The sequence below is a fragment of the Emydura macquarii genome, unplaced genomic scaffold (assembly GCF_026122565.2).
Source record: "Emydura macquarii macquarii isolate MOO-44397 ecotype Brisbane River unplaced genomic scaffold, CSIRO-AGI_Emac_v2 contig_1305, whole genome shotgun sequence".
Classification (NCBI taxonomy): Eukaryota; Metazoa; Chordata; order Testudines; family Chelidae; genus Emydura; species Emydura macquarii.
Genome location: NW_027131442.1, coordinates 1,468,021 through 1,485,425, shown reverse-complemented (window position 1 = coordinate 1,485,425; position 17,405 = coordinate 1,468,021). Strand labels below are relative to the sequence as shown.

Genomic DNA, 17,405 nt, shown 5'->3' with positions numbered 1-17,405 from the left:
CCCAGTGGAGTCTGGATCCCATGAGCCCAACAGCAGCACAGGAACCTCCACACTGAGCTCCTCCTCCCCCAGCTCTCCTTCGCTGGGAGGCCTCTCCATGCTCTCTCATGACTCCCCAGGCATGAGCCCAGATCCTGCTTGTTTCCAAGTCCAGAGGCAGGACTGCAAAGCCCAGTGTTTCCCCTCTCTAGATGCTGCCCTGCCAATCACTGCACCTGCCCAGGGCCCTTCTCTCCCCGAGAGATCCCAGCTCCTATAGGGCCCCCGACACAGAATTGGGGAGCTGTGGTAGCAGGCCATGGTGGGTACTGTGCTTACAACACAGGACGGGCCTAGGGCTGCCGGCAGTGCTATTTGCACCAAGAGATAAGGGGCTCCTGGCCAAGCTGAGCTGTGGGTACAGATGTCCAGGAAGCCACCCAGCGGAGCCACCTCAACAGGGCCTGGTGCCCTGCTATAACAACTGGGGTCTCCATCTGCACGGGCACTGCCCTGTATGAGCCTGGCGCACTGGCTCATGGGGGGCTCAGGACAGGGTGTCTTCTCTTGCCTGCCAGGAGCAATGGAGCCAGGATATGGATGCTAGGGCCTCAAAGACAGGCTAGGGGGACACTGAAGGGTGGTAATGGCACATTCCTCAAGGGGAAGGCCAGACGGAGTCACCCAGTGCTTAATTGGTAATGAAAGGTACTGGGGCTCAATCAATTTTTTTACTTTCATAATTGACATGGCAAGCCCAGAGGGGCTGCGGCTTATGATCTGCCAAGCCTAGAGGAGCCGGGGCTCAGCCCTGGCACAAATTAACCACTGGGCCACCCTGCAGATGGAAAAAGCCCTGGATATGCCCACTGGAGCAAGCAGATGAGCCAGGGAAGAGGGGGCAGGAGGCAGGCAGGGCCTGGAATCAATGACACAGGCTCCTTGGCTGGGATCAGGGGCTCTGGCATCTGCCGCTGGGGATGTGACTAAATGCCCTGGGGAAATCAGCAGTCATGTTGAAGCAGATATTTCCATCCTGGCCATGGAAACACAGTCACATGGATTCAGCTGGACTCAGAGTCAGTGGAGCTACTAACCCCTTGGAGCAAGAATCCCACCATGCTCAGTGGGGCACGTGAACCTCAGGGCATGGATCCTGCTGGGTTGAGAGTGTGGATCCTGGCACTAGAATCCAAGATCCTGCTGGGGCCGGGGAGGATGGGATGAGGGATCACTGTGAGTGTGAATCCAAGCTGAGCCATGGGCAGCAACGTCCAGGAAGCCACCCAGGCGAGCCACCTCAACAGGGTCTGGTGCCCTATTACATCTGGGATCTCTTTCTGCACGGGGACTGCCCTTCATAAGCCTGGTGTGAAGGCCCAGGGGAGTTCAGGGGCCTGCTGCAGGGGGATTAGCAGGAAGAGGAGTCCAGTGCATGGGGGCTTGGAGGGGGCTAATGCTCTAGGCCGTGTATGTTGCCATGCTGGGTTAAGCAGTGATTGAGAGGGGAGAGCACCCCTTATGGAAGGCCCCATCCTGCTCCACAATATGGGGTGCAGGCTGTATGTTTTGGCCTGGGAGGCTGGTATCCAGGGGCAAGGGGTTGGGTGTTGAGGGTGGTGATTTGGCTTAGGGGCCAGGGGGATTCTGCATGGGGTGATTTGGCTGCATGTGGTGCGGGGGGGCTGGCACGGTGGTTCTGGTGAGGGGGGAGGGGCTTGGTGGAAGTGATCCAAGTTCAGAGGTATCTGGGTGCAGGAGGGTTCAATGTGGGGGGATCCCACATTGAGGTAGGCAAGCTCAGCCCGGCAGGATTGAAGAATGGAGGGACTTGGGGGGGACAGGACCCAGGTGTGGGGCAAGAGGTTTCTGTGTGGGGTTATCTGGGTGCAGGGGGAATGGGATTCAGTAGGTGGGGGCTCCAAGTGAAAGTGGTTGGGGATCAGTGGGGGGAGGGGTTCAGGCAGGGGCATGCACAAGAATTTAAATTCCAGCACTTCTGGAGGAGCACATTCTCTGTTTCTTCCCCCACCCCCAGAGTCAGAGGAGCTCTGGGCTTCCCTGCTGATTATTGGGGGGGCTGTGCCCCTGCTTGCCCCCTTTGTGCATGCCTCTGGTCCAGGTATGAGGGGGATGGGGCTCGGCAGGGGATTCTGGGTGCTGTTGGAAAAAAGATTCCAAATGAGGTTCGTTTACCCTGCACCAGATAGAAAAGAGATCCACGCAGGTAGTCGGGCAGTCTCCAAGTTTTATTTCTGCAGAGGTCAGACACTTCCCAGCAAGTGGTCAGTGTGAGACCCTGAAGGCATGCTCTTTTACATATTTATACAAACATAGACAAAAATTATATATGCATAAATTCTTAATACTTATAGGTACATTAAAATTATCCTTATTACTATTGGTCTACTTCTTCTAAAAGTATTCATAACAGAAAACATGCTAGCAAAAGATTTCAGCTTATCTCTTAGGGCTGCTTGGTCTCTCTCTCAAGGCTATATAACTAGTTAAAACCAGTTGAGGCTATCTCCTTGCTTCTTCTAGGATCACTTTCTCTGACCCTGGTACAAGACAAGCACTGTAAGAACAAAAAAGGAGGGGGCTGGCAATCTCTACAAAATAGCAGAACACTAAAATGAACTAAAATGGAGTAACTGTGGTCAAGCAGACAATTATTTTCTTTCAGTGCACAGGGCTGGGGGGGAATCCAAGTGCCAGGGAAGTGGGGCTTGGTGGGGGGAGGGTCTGGGTGTGAGGGGCTCGCCAGGGTGGTTCAGGTGCAGGTGGGGTGGGGGTTCACTGGAGGACTCTGGGTGCGGGGAGGTCCGGATGCAGGGAGGGGGCTCATCTGGGGGGCGTGTGGGGATGAGGCTTGGCGGGGGTTGGGCGGACGGGGGGGGGGGGGCAACTCCCCAGACAGTGACCCCCCCCCGAGGCTGGGGAGCGATGGGGCAGGAAGCGGGGAGCTTCCTGCAGCCGGGGGAGGTTCCCGGGGGTGGATCTGACCCGGCCCCGGGAGCCGCCCGCGCGCCCGCCCGCGCCGCGCCGCGCCGAGGGAAGAGGAAGTCCAGTCCCGTCCCCCCCAGCCCAGCCGGGGACTAGCAGCAGCTGGAGCCCCCGCGGCGCACGGTAGGAGCCAGCCCCGGCGTGGCGCCCCCAGCCCGGCCTCTCGCGGTGCGGGGCTGCTGCGATCCGCGCCCCCAGCTTCCTTCCCACACACCCGGCGGCGGCTGGCTGCTGGGGGGTGCGTGCGATGGGGCAGGGCCTGGCCCCACGTGCTCCTGCTTGGCTGCTGCCTCTTCCGGCTTCCCCCGTCCCGTCTCGGGGCGCCGCTTGTCCCTCCCCTCAGCCCCCCCTGCAGCGGGGTGACCCATTGCCTCCCCTCGTCCCTTCCCGCAGCTGCGGCTCCGCTAGGCTCCTGCACATCCCGGGCAGTGGGTCCCCCCCAACCCCGCGCCCTCGGGGCTGGCTGGGCACTTGGGTGACAGGGGTGAGCCTGGCCAAAGTAGGGAGCTCGTCCGCCCCCCATTCGTAAAACTGAGGGGCTGGGAGCCAGGCCCCACCTCTCCCAGGGCTGCCCTAGAGCAGCCCTGGCTCCATGCCACCTGGGAGTCTGACCCCACCTGGGGCCTGCAGAGGCCACCACAGCTGGTGGTCTGCCAGAGCTGCGATGCCCCCTCCTCTCAGGGTGAGGCTGGGACCCCTGGACCTTGGAGAGCCTTCTCGCAATAGCTGCTGCTGTCCGTTCCCCAGGCCCCCTGGCACCTGTGTCAGAGCAGAGACTGGAACCTGTGGCCGGAGGGAATGCGCTACCCATTGGGACGGCCTTCCTCTGCTGCTCCCTTGCTAGGCAGGACCGTGCCCTTCATCCAGAGACCATGAACACAGGGCAAGCCGCGTTCTAGCATGGTTGGGACGCTGCCAGTCTCACAGCACGTGATCCCCCTGTGCAGTCGATGGGGCTGGGCTTGTTCCAGATAGGGCCAGGTGCTTCAGTGGGGTGGGGTGCAGGTGCGGTTGAAATGGAGCGAAGCAAGGCTTGGGCCCAGCGGTTCTCCCTCTTCCTGTACAGGGTAGGACATAGGCCTCACCACCTCCTTCCATTGAACCTCTGGGGCTCCAGTACTCACAGCCTGAGCTCTGCCCAGCCGAGCCAGGCTCCCGGGAAAGATTGGGCCACTCACTCTTCAGGAACGAATGCGCCTCAGTCAGCATTTGCAGTGACTCGCACAGCATTGGCAAACCAGCCGAGTTTATTTTACACAGCACAGGGTGTCCTTAGGTCAGCAGAGGGAACTGAAGGTTAAAGCATCCGCCATTCTGGTCAGCCAGAGCCCAGCCAAGCTGAAGTGAAAGCCGGACATGTGCACAGCTAGATCGGTGGAAGACGGCCTACTTCAGCCTAACTTTGTAGCGTGGACCAGGCCTTAGCCTCTTGGCCTGTCCTGAGAGCAAACGATCCTTCCCCCACCCACTGGGAAACAATATGAAATAGAGAGGAAACTGAGGCACACAGAGGATTAATAAAAAATAGTACAGAAAATTCCCATTGTGTCACAGACCCTACAGATGGAGCTGTAGTTCCTAACTTGGGAAGAGGCACACACACTAGTGGAAATCACATCTCCAGTTGCCATGTAGACATGCCCATAGAGCACTCTGCTTATGGGCTCTTCTGATTGTATCTTTAGGGCTAGCACCTGGTGCTGGGGGTCCCCGCATCCAGCTGTGCCTGGCTTCGGAGGGGATGGATATTGGCTTGGACGCGCTAGCGCCTCCGTGGACAGCATGACCCCAGGGCTAGCAGTGCAGGCTGGAAGTGGGGGGCAGCTGTTCCATGGGGAGTCGAGGGAAGGAGCCAACATGGAGGGCACAGTCGGTGGCGCTTTATCATGTGGCCTTCCCCACCCTGCTTGCTGTAATCTGCTTGTTTTCCCTGCCCACATTATGCTGGCTTCTGAGGCTGGGGGAGCTGGCTGTGGCTGGGCTGGCTGCCGAGCCGGTGCCCCAAAAAGGGCCGGAGGAACCACGAGAGGGCCTCCCTGAATGATGCGGTGCAGGCCAGCCCTGGGGCCGAGTCCCGCATGGGGGAACCGAGTCCCGCAGCGCCTCAGGCTGGGCCCCCAAGGCTGGTGGCAGCTTCAGAAATATCAGCCCTTCTGCCCCCACCGCAGCCGTGTCCCCTGGGCTGGGTGTCCCCCTGGAGTCCTGTTTGCCGTGGGCAGGAGCAGGGGATGCCTCAAGATGGGCCAGGTGTGGGGTCAGTGCCACGGTGGCAGCTGGACTCTGCTCCCGGTATGGTCGGGACCCTGTGCAGGGGGTAGGAATCCCTCCCTGAAGTGGCTGCAGCCTGAATCCCCTCCTCCCTCTGCCTCAAGAATGGCTGCAGGGCTCCGGTCACTCTCCGATTGCAATGAGGTGGGGAGGTGCTCAGGATCCCTTAGTGCTCCCTTTAGACCCCCTTCTCCCCAAATCGCTTGCCTGGCAGCATGTGGCACCCCTCCCCGCCTCCTGCTCCTTGATGGGCTGTGGGGGGTCGGCTCTGCCAGCCCCAAAGGTGACCCTGACTCAGGCCTGGCTGAGGCTGAGCTGGCGGCTGCGGTGGGGGGTGGGGATGGTGCTGTTGGAAACTATTTTGCAACCTCCGAGCTCGAGCTCGGGAAAAGCCCAGGGTGACTCAGCCGAGCTGCTGTGTCCCGTGGTCAGAGCTGCAGGTCCTTGTCCCCAGACGGGTCGCTTACGCTGCGCATCTTCCCACAGCTGTCAGGCTGTCCTGAGGTCAGTGTCTGGCTGAGGTGCCAGCTGGACAGACGGCCGGTGCCCAGCGTGGTTCGGGAAGCGAGGGAGCTTTGTACGCTGGAGTCTCAGCCACCGTCACCCCTTCCCAGCTGGAGTTGGGGCTCCCGGCCGTGCCTGCTCTTTCCCCAGAGCTGCCGGCAGTGCGGTGGTTCTGGGAGCTGCCCCCCCCCTTCCTGCCCCTCCGCCGCTCGTCTCCACCAGCGTGTCTGACTCTCCCCTTCCCCTGGCAGCACCATGGGCGCCATGTTCCGCAGCGAGGAGGTGTGCCTGGCCCAGCTCTTCCTGCAGTCGGCCTCGGCCTACGCCTGCGTCAGCGAGCTGGGCGAGAGGGGGCTCGTGGAGTTCAGAGACGTATGTGCAGGGCGGGGCGGGGTGTGGTGCCCCCCTGCGGGGAGGGCAGGGCCGGGCCGTTGGCGAGGGTGATTGGAGGGTCTCCTTTGCTAGAGGGCAGGCATCGGGGTCCCTGAGTGCGGGGAAGAAGGGGCATGGGGAAGCCAGGGTGTCTGGTGCCTGTGGGGGGCAGTGGGAGTCGGGGTCCCTCACCAGGGAGGTGTTGGGGTGGCTCGTTCCCGCTGGGGGGAAGCAGCAGGAGTTGGAGCCCCTGAGTGGGAGGGTTCAGAGCAGCTAGTCCTAGTGGGGTGGGGCAGCAGGAGTCTGGGTCCCTGACTGGGTGGGTGTCTGGGCGGCTAGCCCCAGCAGGGGCAGGAATCAGGGTCCCTGACCAGGGGGTCAGGGCTGTTGGGGTGGCTGGTCCCAGCATGGCTGCCTGGAGTCGGGGTCCCTTGCAGGGTGGTCTCTGGCTGAGCTCTGATGTGCTGTCTCTGGCCCCCCGCAGCTCAACCCCAATGTCAACGCCTTCCAGCGGCGCTTCGTGGGCGAGGTGCGGCGCTGCGAGGACATGGAGAAAACCTTCAGTGAGTGCCCGGCCACCCTAGGAGGAGGGGGCTCCTGCTGGGGGACAGGGAGACTTGGGGGGGGGGCTTCTCTAGGGCATTGGGAACACTAGGGGGAAGGGGAAGGGAGGGGAGGCTGTGGGGTGGTGGAGACCCTGTGTGGGGAATGAAGGGGACTCTGTGGAGTGGGGGGAGGGAAGGGTGTTTCTCTGTGGAGGTGGAAGGGTAGGAGGTCTCTCTGGGGTGTCAGGGACTGTATGAAGGGATGGGGGCCTGGGCTGGCGGGGACCACAGGGAGAGGGGTACGGTGGGAAGGAGGGGGGTTTGTCTGTGGTGGCAGATACCCAGTTATGTGGGGGTGTCTCTCTGGTTGGGTACCCCATAGTAGGGGGGGTCTCCCTGTTTGAGGGTGTCAACAAACACGCACAAGGTGATCCAGTGGTTGTAGTGTACATGGACTTTCAGAAAGCCTAAGAGATGTTCCCTCTCCAAAGGCTCTTAAGTAAAGTAAGAAGTCAGGGGATAAGAGGGAAGGTCCTCTCCTGGATCAGTAACTGGTTAAAAGACAGAAAACAAAGGGTAGGAATAAAGGGTCAGTTTTCACAATGGAGAGGTAAATAAGGGTGTCCCCCAGGGATCTGTACTGGAACCAGAGCTGTTCAGCATTCATAAATGTTCTGGAAAAAGGGGTAAACAGTGAGGTGGCAGAGTTTGCAGACAATACAAAATTACTCAAGTTAGCTAAGTGCAAAGCTGACTGTGAAGAGTTATAAAAGGATCTCACAAAACTGCTTGACCAGGCAAGAAATTGACAGATGAAGTTCAATGTTGATAAATGCAAAGTCGTGCATATTGGAAAATATCATTCCAATTGTATATATAAAACTGATGGGATGTAAATTAGCTGTTGTCACTCAAGAAAGAGAATCTGGAGTCATTGTGGTTAGTTCTCTGAAAACATCCACTCGCTGTGCAGGGGCAGTCAAGAAAGCTAACAGAATGCTAGGAACTATTAGGAAAGGGGTAGATAAGAAGACAGAAGACATCACAGCGCCATTATATAAATCCATGGTACACTCACACCTTGAATACTGCGTGCAGATCTGGTCGCCCCATCTAAAAATATATATATATTAGAAGTGGAAAAGGTACAGAGAAGGGCAACAAATATGATTTGGGGTATAGAACAGCTTCCATGTGAGGAGAGAGAAAAAAGACTGGGACTGTCCAGCTTAGAAAAGAGACGACTGAGGGGAGATATGATAGAGGTCTATAAGATCATGAATAGCGTTGAGAAAGTGAATACCCCTTCATGTAACACAAGAACCAGGGGTCACCCAATGAAATGAATAGGCAGCAGGTTTTAAACAAACTAAAGGAAGTACTACTTCACACAACGCACAGTCAACTTGTGGAACTCATTGCCGGGGGATGTTGTGAAGGCCAAAAGTATAACTAGGTTCAAATACGAATGAGATAAGTTCATGGAGGATAGGTCCATCGATGTTTATTAGACAAGATGGTCAGGGATGCAGCCCCCTGCTCTGGTGTCCCAAAGGCTCTGACTGCTAGAAGCTGGGGCTGGATGAAAGGGGATGGATCACTCACTGAGTGCCCTGTTCTGTTCATTCCTTCTGAAGCATTTGCCACCGGCCACTGTCAGAAGAGGGGCTACTGGGCTAGAGGGACCATTGGGCTGACCCAGAGTGGCCATTCCTATGTTCTTATGCACCCAATGGTGTCTCCTACTGGGCACCCAATGGTGGCAGTTGGAGGGTCTCTCTAGCAGAGTACCCGATGAGGGCAGGAGCAGTGCACGGGCAGTGCTAATGGGTGCTGTGTCCCTGCTGCGCAGCGTTCCTGCAGCAGGAACTGCGGAAGGCGGGGCTGGCGCTGGGGCCCTGCCCCGAAAGCCCCCCGGCTCCACTGCCCCGGGATGCCCTGCACATCCAGGAACAGTCAGAGCAGCTGGCCCAGGAGGTGCGCGAGGTGAGCCGCAACCGGGAGTCGCTGGGCGGGCGCCTGCGGGAGCTGCGGGAGTATGCCCACGTCCTACGTGAGGGGCAGCGCTTCACTGGCCAGCCGGTGAGTCGTGACGCGGGGGCAGAGCTGTGGCCTTGGGGGTGAGGAGGGGAGACTAGGGGGCAGGGAGGGGATGGGCAGAGCAAAGGGTCTCAGGCTCGGGGAGCTGGGAGAGGCAGAGCAGAGGGTCTCAGGGTTGGGGGGCTGGGAGGGGCAGAGGGAGGGTCCCAGGGCTGGGGGGCTGGGAGGGGCAGAGCAGAGGGTCCCAGGGTCGGGGGGCTGGGAGGGGATGCGTGGAGTGAGGGTGTCCAAGGGAGGGCTGGAGTGGGTCACCCCCAGGGCTGTGATTAGAGCTTGGGACTGGTGTGTGTGTGTGGGGGGGGGGGCAAGGGTGGCTCCCTGGGGAAGAAGGGAGAGGTTGCCAGCGGAGGAGGGGGGCACTGTGGCACTAGTTACCCCAGGAAAGGAGGGGGAGGGGGCCCCGTGGGGCTGGGTGGCTCCCCTGACGGTTTCTCTCCTGTATGGCAGGCGTCGCTGGGCTCCCCTGCCCGCCCCCGCGCCCACTCGGAGCAGGAGCCCCTGCTCAACCCCTCCATGGCGCAGCGACTCGATGTCAAAATCAAGTGAGTCGCTCCCGGCGCAGGCGGGACGAATTATGGACGGGTCAGCCGCCGTGGGGCAGGCCTCACCTGAGACAACCCGGAGGTGGGGGGAGGGATGGGGGAGCAGTGGGGCTCTGCCCGGGTTCTGTGGTGGTGCCACAGAGGCCAGTGTGGCCCCGGGGTGCTGCCCTGGGCCTGTTCTGCCCTGGAATACCAGCTCCCCCCTTCTGTTCTCCCCCCCCCCCAGCTTTGTGGCGGGCGTGATCCACCCGTGGCGGGTGAGCGCCTTCGAGCGGCTGCTGTGGCGTGCCTGCCGTGGGTACCTCATCGCCAACTTCGTGGAGATGGCCGAGCCCATGGAGGACCCGGCCACGGTGCGTGTGGGGGGCTGCGGGAAGGGTGCTTGGAGGAGGTCGGGGTGTCTTTGTGGGAGGGGGGCAGACCTGGAGGGGATGTGGGTTGCTCTGAGCGGGCTGGGGTGTGGAGGAGCCAGGGGGTGGGTTTGCTTTTGGGTAATGTGCTCCTTCCCCACCCCCCTGCAGGGTGAGAGCATCACCTGGGTTATCTTCCTCATTTCCTACTGGGGGGAGCAGATCGGGCAGAAAATCCGCAAGATCTCCGACTGGTGAGAGCTCTTCCCCCTCGCCCTCGCCCTCGTCCCCTCGCCTTCCGTCCATCTGTCCAGACGTGGCCCTGGCGGCCGCACCCCTCCCCCTGCCGCTCCTGCCCCAATCTCCGGGCGCCCCACTGCTGTGGGGTGAGGCGGTCCTGGTGCCACACTGGGGCAGCTCTCGTTCCGGTCAGAGGAGCTGGGGGACCCCCCAGGGAGGGAGGCAGCTCCTCCCCTCCCCTGCCCCCTGGCGTGGCTGCTCCCTGGGAGAGCTGGCTCGACTCCTCTTGGCTATCGGAGGCGCCCGTGCTTGCTCTGCAGCGTCGGGACGGTTTGAATGACGACTGGTGGCAGGGTTGATGGCCTATGTTTGTGCCTCCACCAAACCCCTCCCTTCCCCCTCCCTCCGAGGCTGTCCGGTCTCCCCTGCCACCCCCCAACTCCGCCTCTCTCTCCCCGACGTGCCCTCCCCACTCATCTGGTCTGTGCGTGTCTCTCCCAGCTTCCACTGCCACATGTACCCCTACGCCGACAGGGAGGCCGAGCGGCTGGAGACGCTGAACGGGCTGCAGGCCCAAATCAACGACCTCACCACGGTGAGATGGGGGGGGCCGGGGACACTCGCTGATCAGTGACCACCAGTGTTATGGGGCCCAGGGAGGTGGGCAGCAGTTGAGGCCCCTACCAGGGTGGAGAAGAAACGTCGGGGGGCTTGTGGCCTCAGCTGTCTGGGATATTGGGGGGTTGGTGTCTGCCCCCCCCGTAACCCCCTCTTTCCCTGGCAGGTGCTGGGGGAGACGGAGCAGTACCTGTCCCAGGTGCTGCAGAAGGTGATGCTGACCCTGCCTGCCTGGCGCGTGAAGGTGCAGAAGATGAAGGCCATCTACCTCACCCTCAACCAGTGCAGCTTCAACGTCATCGAGAAGTGCCTCATTGCCGAGGTGTGGTGCCCTGTGCGTGACCTGCCACAGGTGCAAGAGGCCCTGCGCCACGGATCGGTACGTGCTTCCCCATGGCCTCCCTCCTCCCCGTGCCACGGATTGATACGTGCCTCTGCCCCCCCCCCCTTTGTGCCACGGATCGGTACATGTCCCATCCCCCCTGGATTGGTACGTGGTACGTGTCTCCCCTGATCCGTGGCATAGGGGCGGGCAGTGCATGTTTTCCCCCCCTGCCCACGGATCGGTACGTGTCTCTCCTGCCCACCCCCTGCCATGGATTAGTACATGTTCACCCCCCTCACGGATCAGTAGGTGTCTCCCCCCCACCATGGATCAGTAGGTGCCTCTCCCCACCTCACCCCTCCTGCTCTGCAGCGTTTCCCTCCACACCTTGCCCTGCCCTCATCAGGCCGTGCCCCAGGCTGGGCCAAGCCCAGCCAGTCCCTGCCTGCTCCCCATGGGGCCAGAGGGGGGTGGGTGGGGGTGTGTGTGTGTGTGTGAGTGTGAGGGGGGGAGAATCAGTGTTTCCTCGTGGATCCCTGGTCCCAGGCCTTCCTTCCCTTGTAGCACAAGAGCGGCTCAGGGGTGGAGTCGTTCGTGCACCGGATCCCCAGCTCCGAGAGCCCCCCCACCCTCATCCGCACCAACAAGTTCACCGCCGGCTTCCAGAACATCGTCGACGCCTACGGGGTCGCCAGTTACCAGGAGGTGAACCCGGGTAAGGGACCCCTGGGGGCCACCCTCGGGCGGGGTCAGAACCAGCAGCCTCTAGAGGGAGAAAAGCCCCGTGTCCCGCTCCCCTGAGCCAACCGGTCCCCTGCCCTGGGGCCGGATCAGAGCTGGTGCCCCCTAGAGGGGGAAGGCCCCGTGTCTGGGCTGTGGCAAGGTGGTCGGGGCCTGTGTGGGGCTGGGTCAGGGGGTTGGTGGGGGGGGCCTCGTGTGGGGTGAGGGGGGAAACTTTCGCTGACGTGCTCCCTGCCCCCGCAGCGCCCTACACCATCATCACCTTCCCCTTCCTCTTTGCCGTCATGTTCGGGGACGTGGGCCACGGGCTGCTGATGTTCCTCTTCGCCCTTGGGATGGTGCTGGCCGAGAGCAGCCCCCGCCTGCGGGAGGCACGCAACGAGGTGAGCGGAGTGGGGGGGGCGTCGAAGGCGGGGAAGGGAGGGAGGGAGCTGGACCTGTTACGGAGCCGTGCCTCTGTCTGTCTGCTCCCCAGATCTGGCTGACCTTCTTTGAGGGGCGCTACCTGATCCTGCTCATGGGGGCCTTCTCCGTCTACACCGGCTTCATCTACAACGAGTGCTTCAGCAAGGCCACCACCATCTTCCCCTCAGCCTGGAGCGTGGCCACCATGGCCAACCACTCCAACTGGAGGTGGGCCCTGCTCCTCCTCTCCGCCCACGGGACCCCCACCTGGTACCCTACTCCCCCCATGGCACCCCCACCTGCTCCCCCATCTGTACCTCCCTCTCCTCACGCCCCTCCTCCTGTGAGATTCCCCCCCCTTCTGCCCCATACCTGCCTCCTGGCTCCCCACACCCATGTGCCCCCTCTCTGCCACCTGCCCTCCGCACGCTCCTTCACTGCTCTGTATCAGCACTGCCTCCCCTGCCCTGCCCCGCCCCGTGTGTGCCCCACACTCTGCCCAGCCCCCTCCTGTCCCTCCGGCACTGACACCCCCCCACCTGTCCCCACAGTGACCCCAACTTCTTAGCCAACCACGCATTCCTCACCCTGGACCCCAACGTCACTGGAGTCTTCAAGGGACCCTACCCCTTCGGGATCGACCCGGTGAGTAGGGAGGGATAAGGGGATTCGGTGGCTGACGGCTTCCGTCCCCTGTCTGTGTCCCCCCCTCTCTCCCCCTCCCGGCTCTCATTCCTGGAAGCTGCCTGCCCACCCGGGCTCTGACGCTTCCTCTCGCCTGGGGTTGCAGATCTGGAGTCTGGCCAACAACCACCTCAACTTCCTGAACTCCTTCAAGATGAAGATGTCGGTGATTCTGGGTATTGTCCACATGAGCTTCGGGGTGCTGCTCGGGGTCTTCAACCACGTGTGAGTCACTGCTGCTGTGGGGGAGAGGGCAGGGCGCCCGCCCGCACGCAGCCGCATACTGCCCACCCTGTGCCCCGTCGCTTGGACCAGCCCATCGCACCTCGGCCCTGCAGGCCACGTGCCCCAGAGCTTGTGCCCTCCTGCCTGGGCATCCCCGACTCTGCCCCCCCCCCCCGCCCCTTCCCTGTGCCCAGGGAGCTGCCTCTGCATGAAATCCTGGCCCTGGGGGGGGAAGGATATCACCCAAGGATTGGAGCCTGAGCCTGGGGATGGACGCTCCTTGCCCTCCACCTGCCTCCGCCCCGGCTTGGCCCCAGCCCCTTGTGCCCATGGGGCCAGTGCTCTAAGCTGGCCTGGCACCGGTGCCCCATGGCTCCATCTGTCTGAGCAGGAGTGGCTCTGCTATGACGAAGGCCCCTGTGGGAGGCTGCTGCACAGCCTGCTGCCCCTGCCCGGCCCCCCAGTGCACACCCTGAACCCCCCCTCGCTGCTGGGATCCTGCCTGCCAGGATTCGTGCTCCCGGCTGCAGCCCGGGCAGCGGTGCAGGGCCGCAGGCTGCTCCCTGCTCCTACCCTGGGGGCGGGCAGCTGGGCTCTGCAGAGCCTGGGCCAACCCCCTCTCTCACGGGCACACAGGCACTTCAGGCAGCGGTACCAGGTGGTGCTGATCTTCCTGCCCGAGGCGATCTTCCTGCTGGCACTCTTCGGCTACCTCGTCTTCATGATCTTCTACAAGTGGGTCACGTTCAACGCCACCAACTCCATGGTGGCACCCAGCATCCTCATCCACTTCATCGACATGTTCCTGTTCACCGAGAACGGTGACAACCACCCGCTGTACCCAGGACAGGTAACCCTGACAATGACCAACTGTGCCTGCGATGGGGAACCCTGACGGCCGGTCCCTGCTGTGCTGTGCCCGGGACAGGGAATCCCTGCTCTGCCTGGGATTGGGAACCCCCCCGCCCCGTGTGGGGCATCTAGGACAGTCCTGCCAGGCCAGCATCTGCAGCCACTTTCCATGGCTCCCACCCAGACAGGTTTCCCCTCTGCTTCCCCAGATCAGACCAACGGGCCCGTAATAGCCTGGCCCAGCCCTGCTTTTGGCCAAACCTCATTTGGTTGTGATGGGACCCAGGGCTGGATACCATGTGCTGCTCACCCCCTGGGGCTGGGCAGAGTTGGGTCACTGTTCTAGCTTTGGGTCTCTTGGGCATGCTCTTGGACCCATGTCTGCCACAACTTCCTGGGGAACGCGGGGCAATACAGCTGCCTGGGCCCCAGAACCAGATCCTTGGTTGATTAGACTCGCGTTGCTGGAGCCCAGATGGCTGTGGGCGCCCTGCACATCTCCATTAGCTCCTTCGGGGTCAGCGGGGGCAGGCTGGCGAGGGACACAGGCTGAGTCAAGGGATTTTCTAAACTGGACACTTTACTCTCAACAAAGCACTAGAGCTACAGAGTTTTGTAACACAGAAACCGTCCTGACTGCAACCCCCGGTTCGATCCCCGCTCCTGCAGGTCCTGGGGCTGGGCAACCCCTCTCTGCCTGTGCTGGTGACAGTCCGACACAGAGCAACAGCCACTGTAGAAGTCCCTCTTCTTCACCCGTGTGTTTCAAGGGTGGGAAGTGCGGGCTCCAGCTCTCTCCCCCTCCTTCCTGACCTTGGTGTGGAGAGAGGTTTGTTCCAGGGGGCTGGGCTGATTACAGAGATGGTTGGATCCAACGGCCTGGATTGCTCTGAGCCTGTGTCTCTGCCAGAGGCATCGCACTAGGTGCTGAAAATGGCTGCTCCAGTCCCCTAGGGAGGGTGCAGTACAGGGAAAGGGGCATGCTCCAGGAGAGGGGTTTCAGCACAAAGGGGAGCCCCTGGAACAACATGGCCAAATCCCCCGCCTGTCACAGGGCTCATCCAGCCCCCTGTATCTCCTCCCCGCCAGCCCAGTTCAACGGGCCCATCCAGCCCGGTATCTCCCCATGCTGGATTGGACCAATGGCCCCTCTAACCTGATAACTGATAGGGCGGGTCAGACCATGTCAGGGGTGGGAATGCTGTTCTCACGCCCCCCTTCTCTCCCCACTGCAGATGACGGTGCAGATCGTGCTGGTCGTCCTAGCACTGGCCTCAGTGCCTGTCCTGCTGCTAGGCACGCCTCTGTACCTGTGGTGCCAGCACCGCCACAGGAGGAGCCCTCATCCCGGGGTAAGGGTCTGGGCTGGGGCCTTGGGGGCCTCTGGTGGGCTGGGCTAGAGGCAGGGTTGTGTGGTTCTGCGGGGCCTTTCCAACTGCAGGAGGGGAGCTGCAGGTGCCACGGGGGCAGGACCCGGGGCTGTGATGGGTGGGGCCAGGGTGTCGTCCATTCCCCCCGACCCCCAGTGTCTGATGTGCGTGTTTGGGCTCTGCACAGCGCGGCCCGCCAGTGGATGCAGGGGAGCGCCAGCCGCTGCTCAGCTCGCCAGAGCCGGGGAACTCAGTGAACTTGACAGAGGCTGACATGGAGCGTGGCGGGCCTGGCCCCGAGCCTGAGGTGAGATTCCCCATGGCAGTTTGGGGGGTGGGTGGGGGGGAGGGGAGAGGAGGGGAGGCAGCCTGAACGCCACATGGTGCCAGGACAGGGACTGGTCCTGCTGTCCTGCCAATCCCATTCAGCAGGTCAGGCCCCGGCCACGTTTCAAGCTGTAGGACAGCAGGGTGGGATGGACATGTCCCCTGCACCGAATGGGGCTGGGGCCAGTCAGGGGCCAGGGCTTGTCGAACTGCACCCCCAGCATGGCACACAGGGGCCCTGGTGTGGGCAGGAGCTTCTGAAGCGAAGAGGGGCAGGGATGGGCTGAACCCCCACCCCAATCACAGCCTTCTCTCATTCAGCGACGCCCTCAGCCGGGCTGAACATGGCAGCTGGGGATGGGTACAGGGGGGCGGCTTGGCACCCACGCGGCCCGCCTCTGGCACTGGGAGATCTGGCCCCCGGCAGACAGCAGGCTGGGTGGCTCTCCTGGGTGATCGCTGTGCACGTTTTGGTGTCTCCAGCAGTTTGAATTCTCCGAAGTCTTCATGCACCAGGCCATCCACACCATCGAGTACTGCCTGGGCTGTATCTCCAACACGGCCTCCTACCTGCGCCTGTGGGCGCTGAGCCTGGCCCATGCACGTGAGTCTGGGGTAGTGGGGGGGGGGGGGGGGAAATCTCACAGCCTCCTACCTCTGCCTGGGGGTGCTGAGCCTGGCCCATATGTGCTTTGTGACCCCCCCCAGTGGCTGTAGGGGGGAGGTGTAGCTGGCGCGGCGGGGGGGAGGTTGTGGCTGGCTGGCTGGCTGTGGGAGTGGGAGGGAGGCACGTGAGGGGCAGGGGTGGAGAGGGGAGACGGGCTGGACTCTGACCCCCCCAGTGCCCCTGCAGAGCTGTCGGAGGTGCTGTGGACCATGGTGATGCGGAACGGCTTCCGGCTGCACACCTTCGCCGGCGGGGCCCTGCTGGTGCCTGTCTTCGCCTTCTTCGCGGTGCTGACCGTGGCCATCCTGCTGGTGATGGAGGGACTGTCGGCTTTCCTGCACGCCCTGCGCCTGCACTGGTGAGCCCACGGCCCCAGCTCCCAGTGGGAGGGGGAGCCACTTTGGACTGTAGGGGATGGGTTCTATTGCCCAGCACCGCCTTTAGGGTGGGGGAGGGCGTCGGGGGTGATGCCGGCACTGATGATCCCCCTTCTGGTGTTGTTTGCAGGGTGGAATTCCAGAACAAGTTCTACGTGGGCGCCGGGTACAAACTGAGCCCCTTCGCCTTCTCCCTCAACAGCTGGGAGTAGGACCGGCTCAGCCCCTCTGCACCAGATGCCCTGTGCCCCCCCGCTGCTGCCACTGCCCGAAGGGGTGGCACCCCCTCCTGCCCTGTCCCTGAGCAGGGAGCTCACTTGGGGTTTGCACCTTCACTAATGGCCTCTGGCCCCCTTTCCCTCCGAGCCTGGTGCTGCCCGCCTCCTCCCCACACCCAGAGCCTGGTGCTGTTCCCACCCCCCGCCCCCATGGATCTGGTACTGTCCTCCCCCTTCCGGGGCCTGGCGCTCCCTGCCTTGGCACAGATGATTTCTGTCCCGTCTTTTTTTACGATTAAAAAGTGAAACAGCCCCTGGCCCTGTTGTGTTTGTGACGGAGAACTCCTGCACCTCCAGCGGTGCTTTCTGGGCCTGGCCAGCTCCGTTCCCCGGGCTCTGACCTGCCTTCTGCCTGGGCAGCTCCCCCAGCAGACCCCACGCCAGAAGGATGGAGGAGAAGCAGGCACAGGAGGGGCACTTTGCACAGCCCCAGCCAGCATGGAGCTGCAGTTACCACACAGTGGCACTAGGGGACGCTGTCTACACTCCTGGGCAAGGACCATGTGCCAGGTCAGCTGGGGCCAAGGCTCCAGGGGGTTGCAGGCTGATCAGCACTGGCTGCCTGGGGTGGGGAGTCTCTCTGAAGGATGCTCCTGCTTGGGCCAAAGGAGGGGCAGGATCTGTCCAGCC

General features: G+C 62.0%; 1 protein-coding gene across 1 annotated transcript; it reads left to right on the top strand.

Moving 5' to 3' along the window:
* The first annotated feature begins 3,076 nt into the window (after nucleotides 1–3,076).
* On the top strand, nucleotides 3,077–17,036 carry TCIRG1 (T cell immune regulator 1, ATPase H+ transporting V0 subunit a3). The gene is made up of 20 exons (XM_067550631.1): nucleotides 3,077–3,108; nucleotides 6,009–6,129; nucleotides 6,614–6,692; nucleotides 8,527–8,756; nucleotides 9,222–9,316; nucleotides 9,543–9,669; nucleotides 9,838–9,920; nucleotides 10,408–10,501; nucleotides 10,691–10,903; nucleotides 11,414–11,564; nucleotides 11,834–11,973; nucleotides 12,066–12,223; nucleotides 12,547–12,640; nucleotides 12,786–12,904; nucleotides 13,541–13,754; nucleotides 14,992–15,108; nucleotides 15,314–15,433; nucleotides 15,937–16,057; nucleotides 16,307–16,478; nucleotides 16,628–17,036. Exons 2-20 carry the CDS (start codon nucleotides 6,013–6,015, stop codon nucleotides 16,707–16,709), a joined length of 2,526 nt encoding a protein of 841 aa, XP_067406732.1. The 5' UTR covers nucleotides 3,077–3,108; nucleotides 6,009–6,012; the 3' UTR covers nucleotides 16,710–17,036.
* Nucleotides 17,037–17,405: the final 369 nt, after the last annotated feature.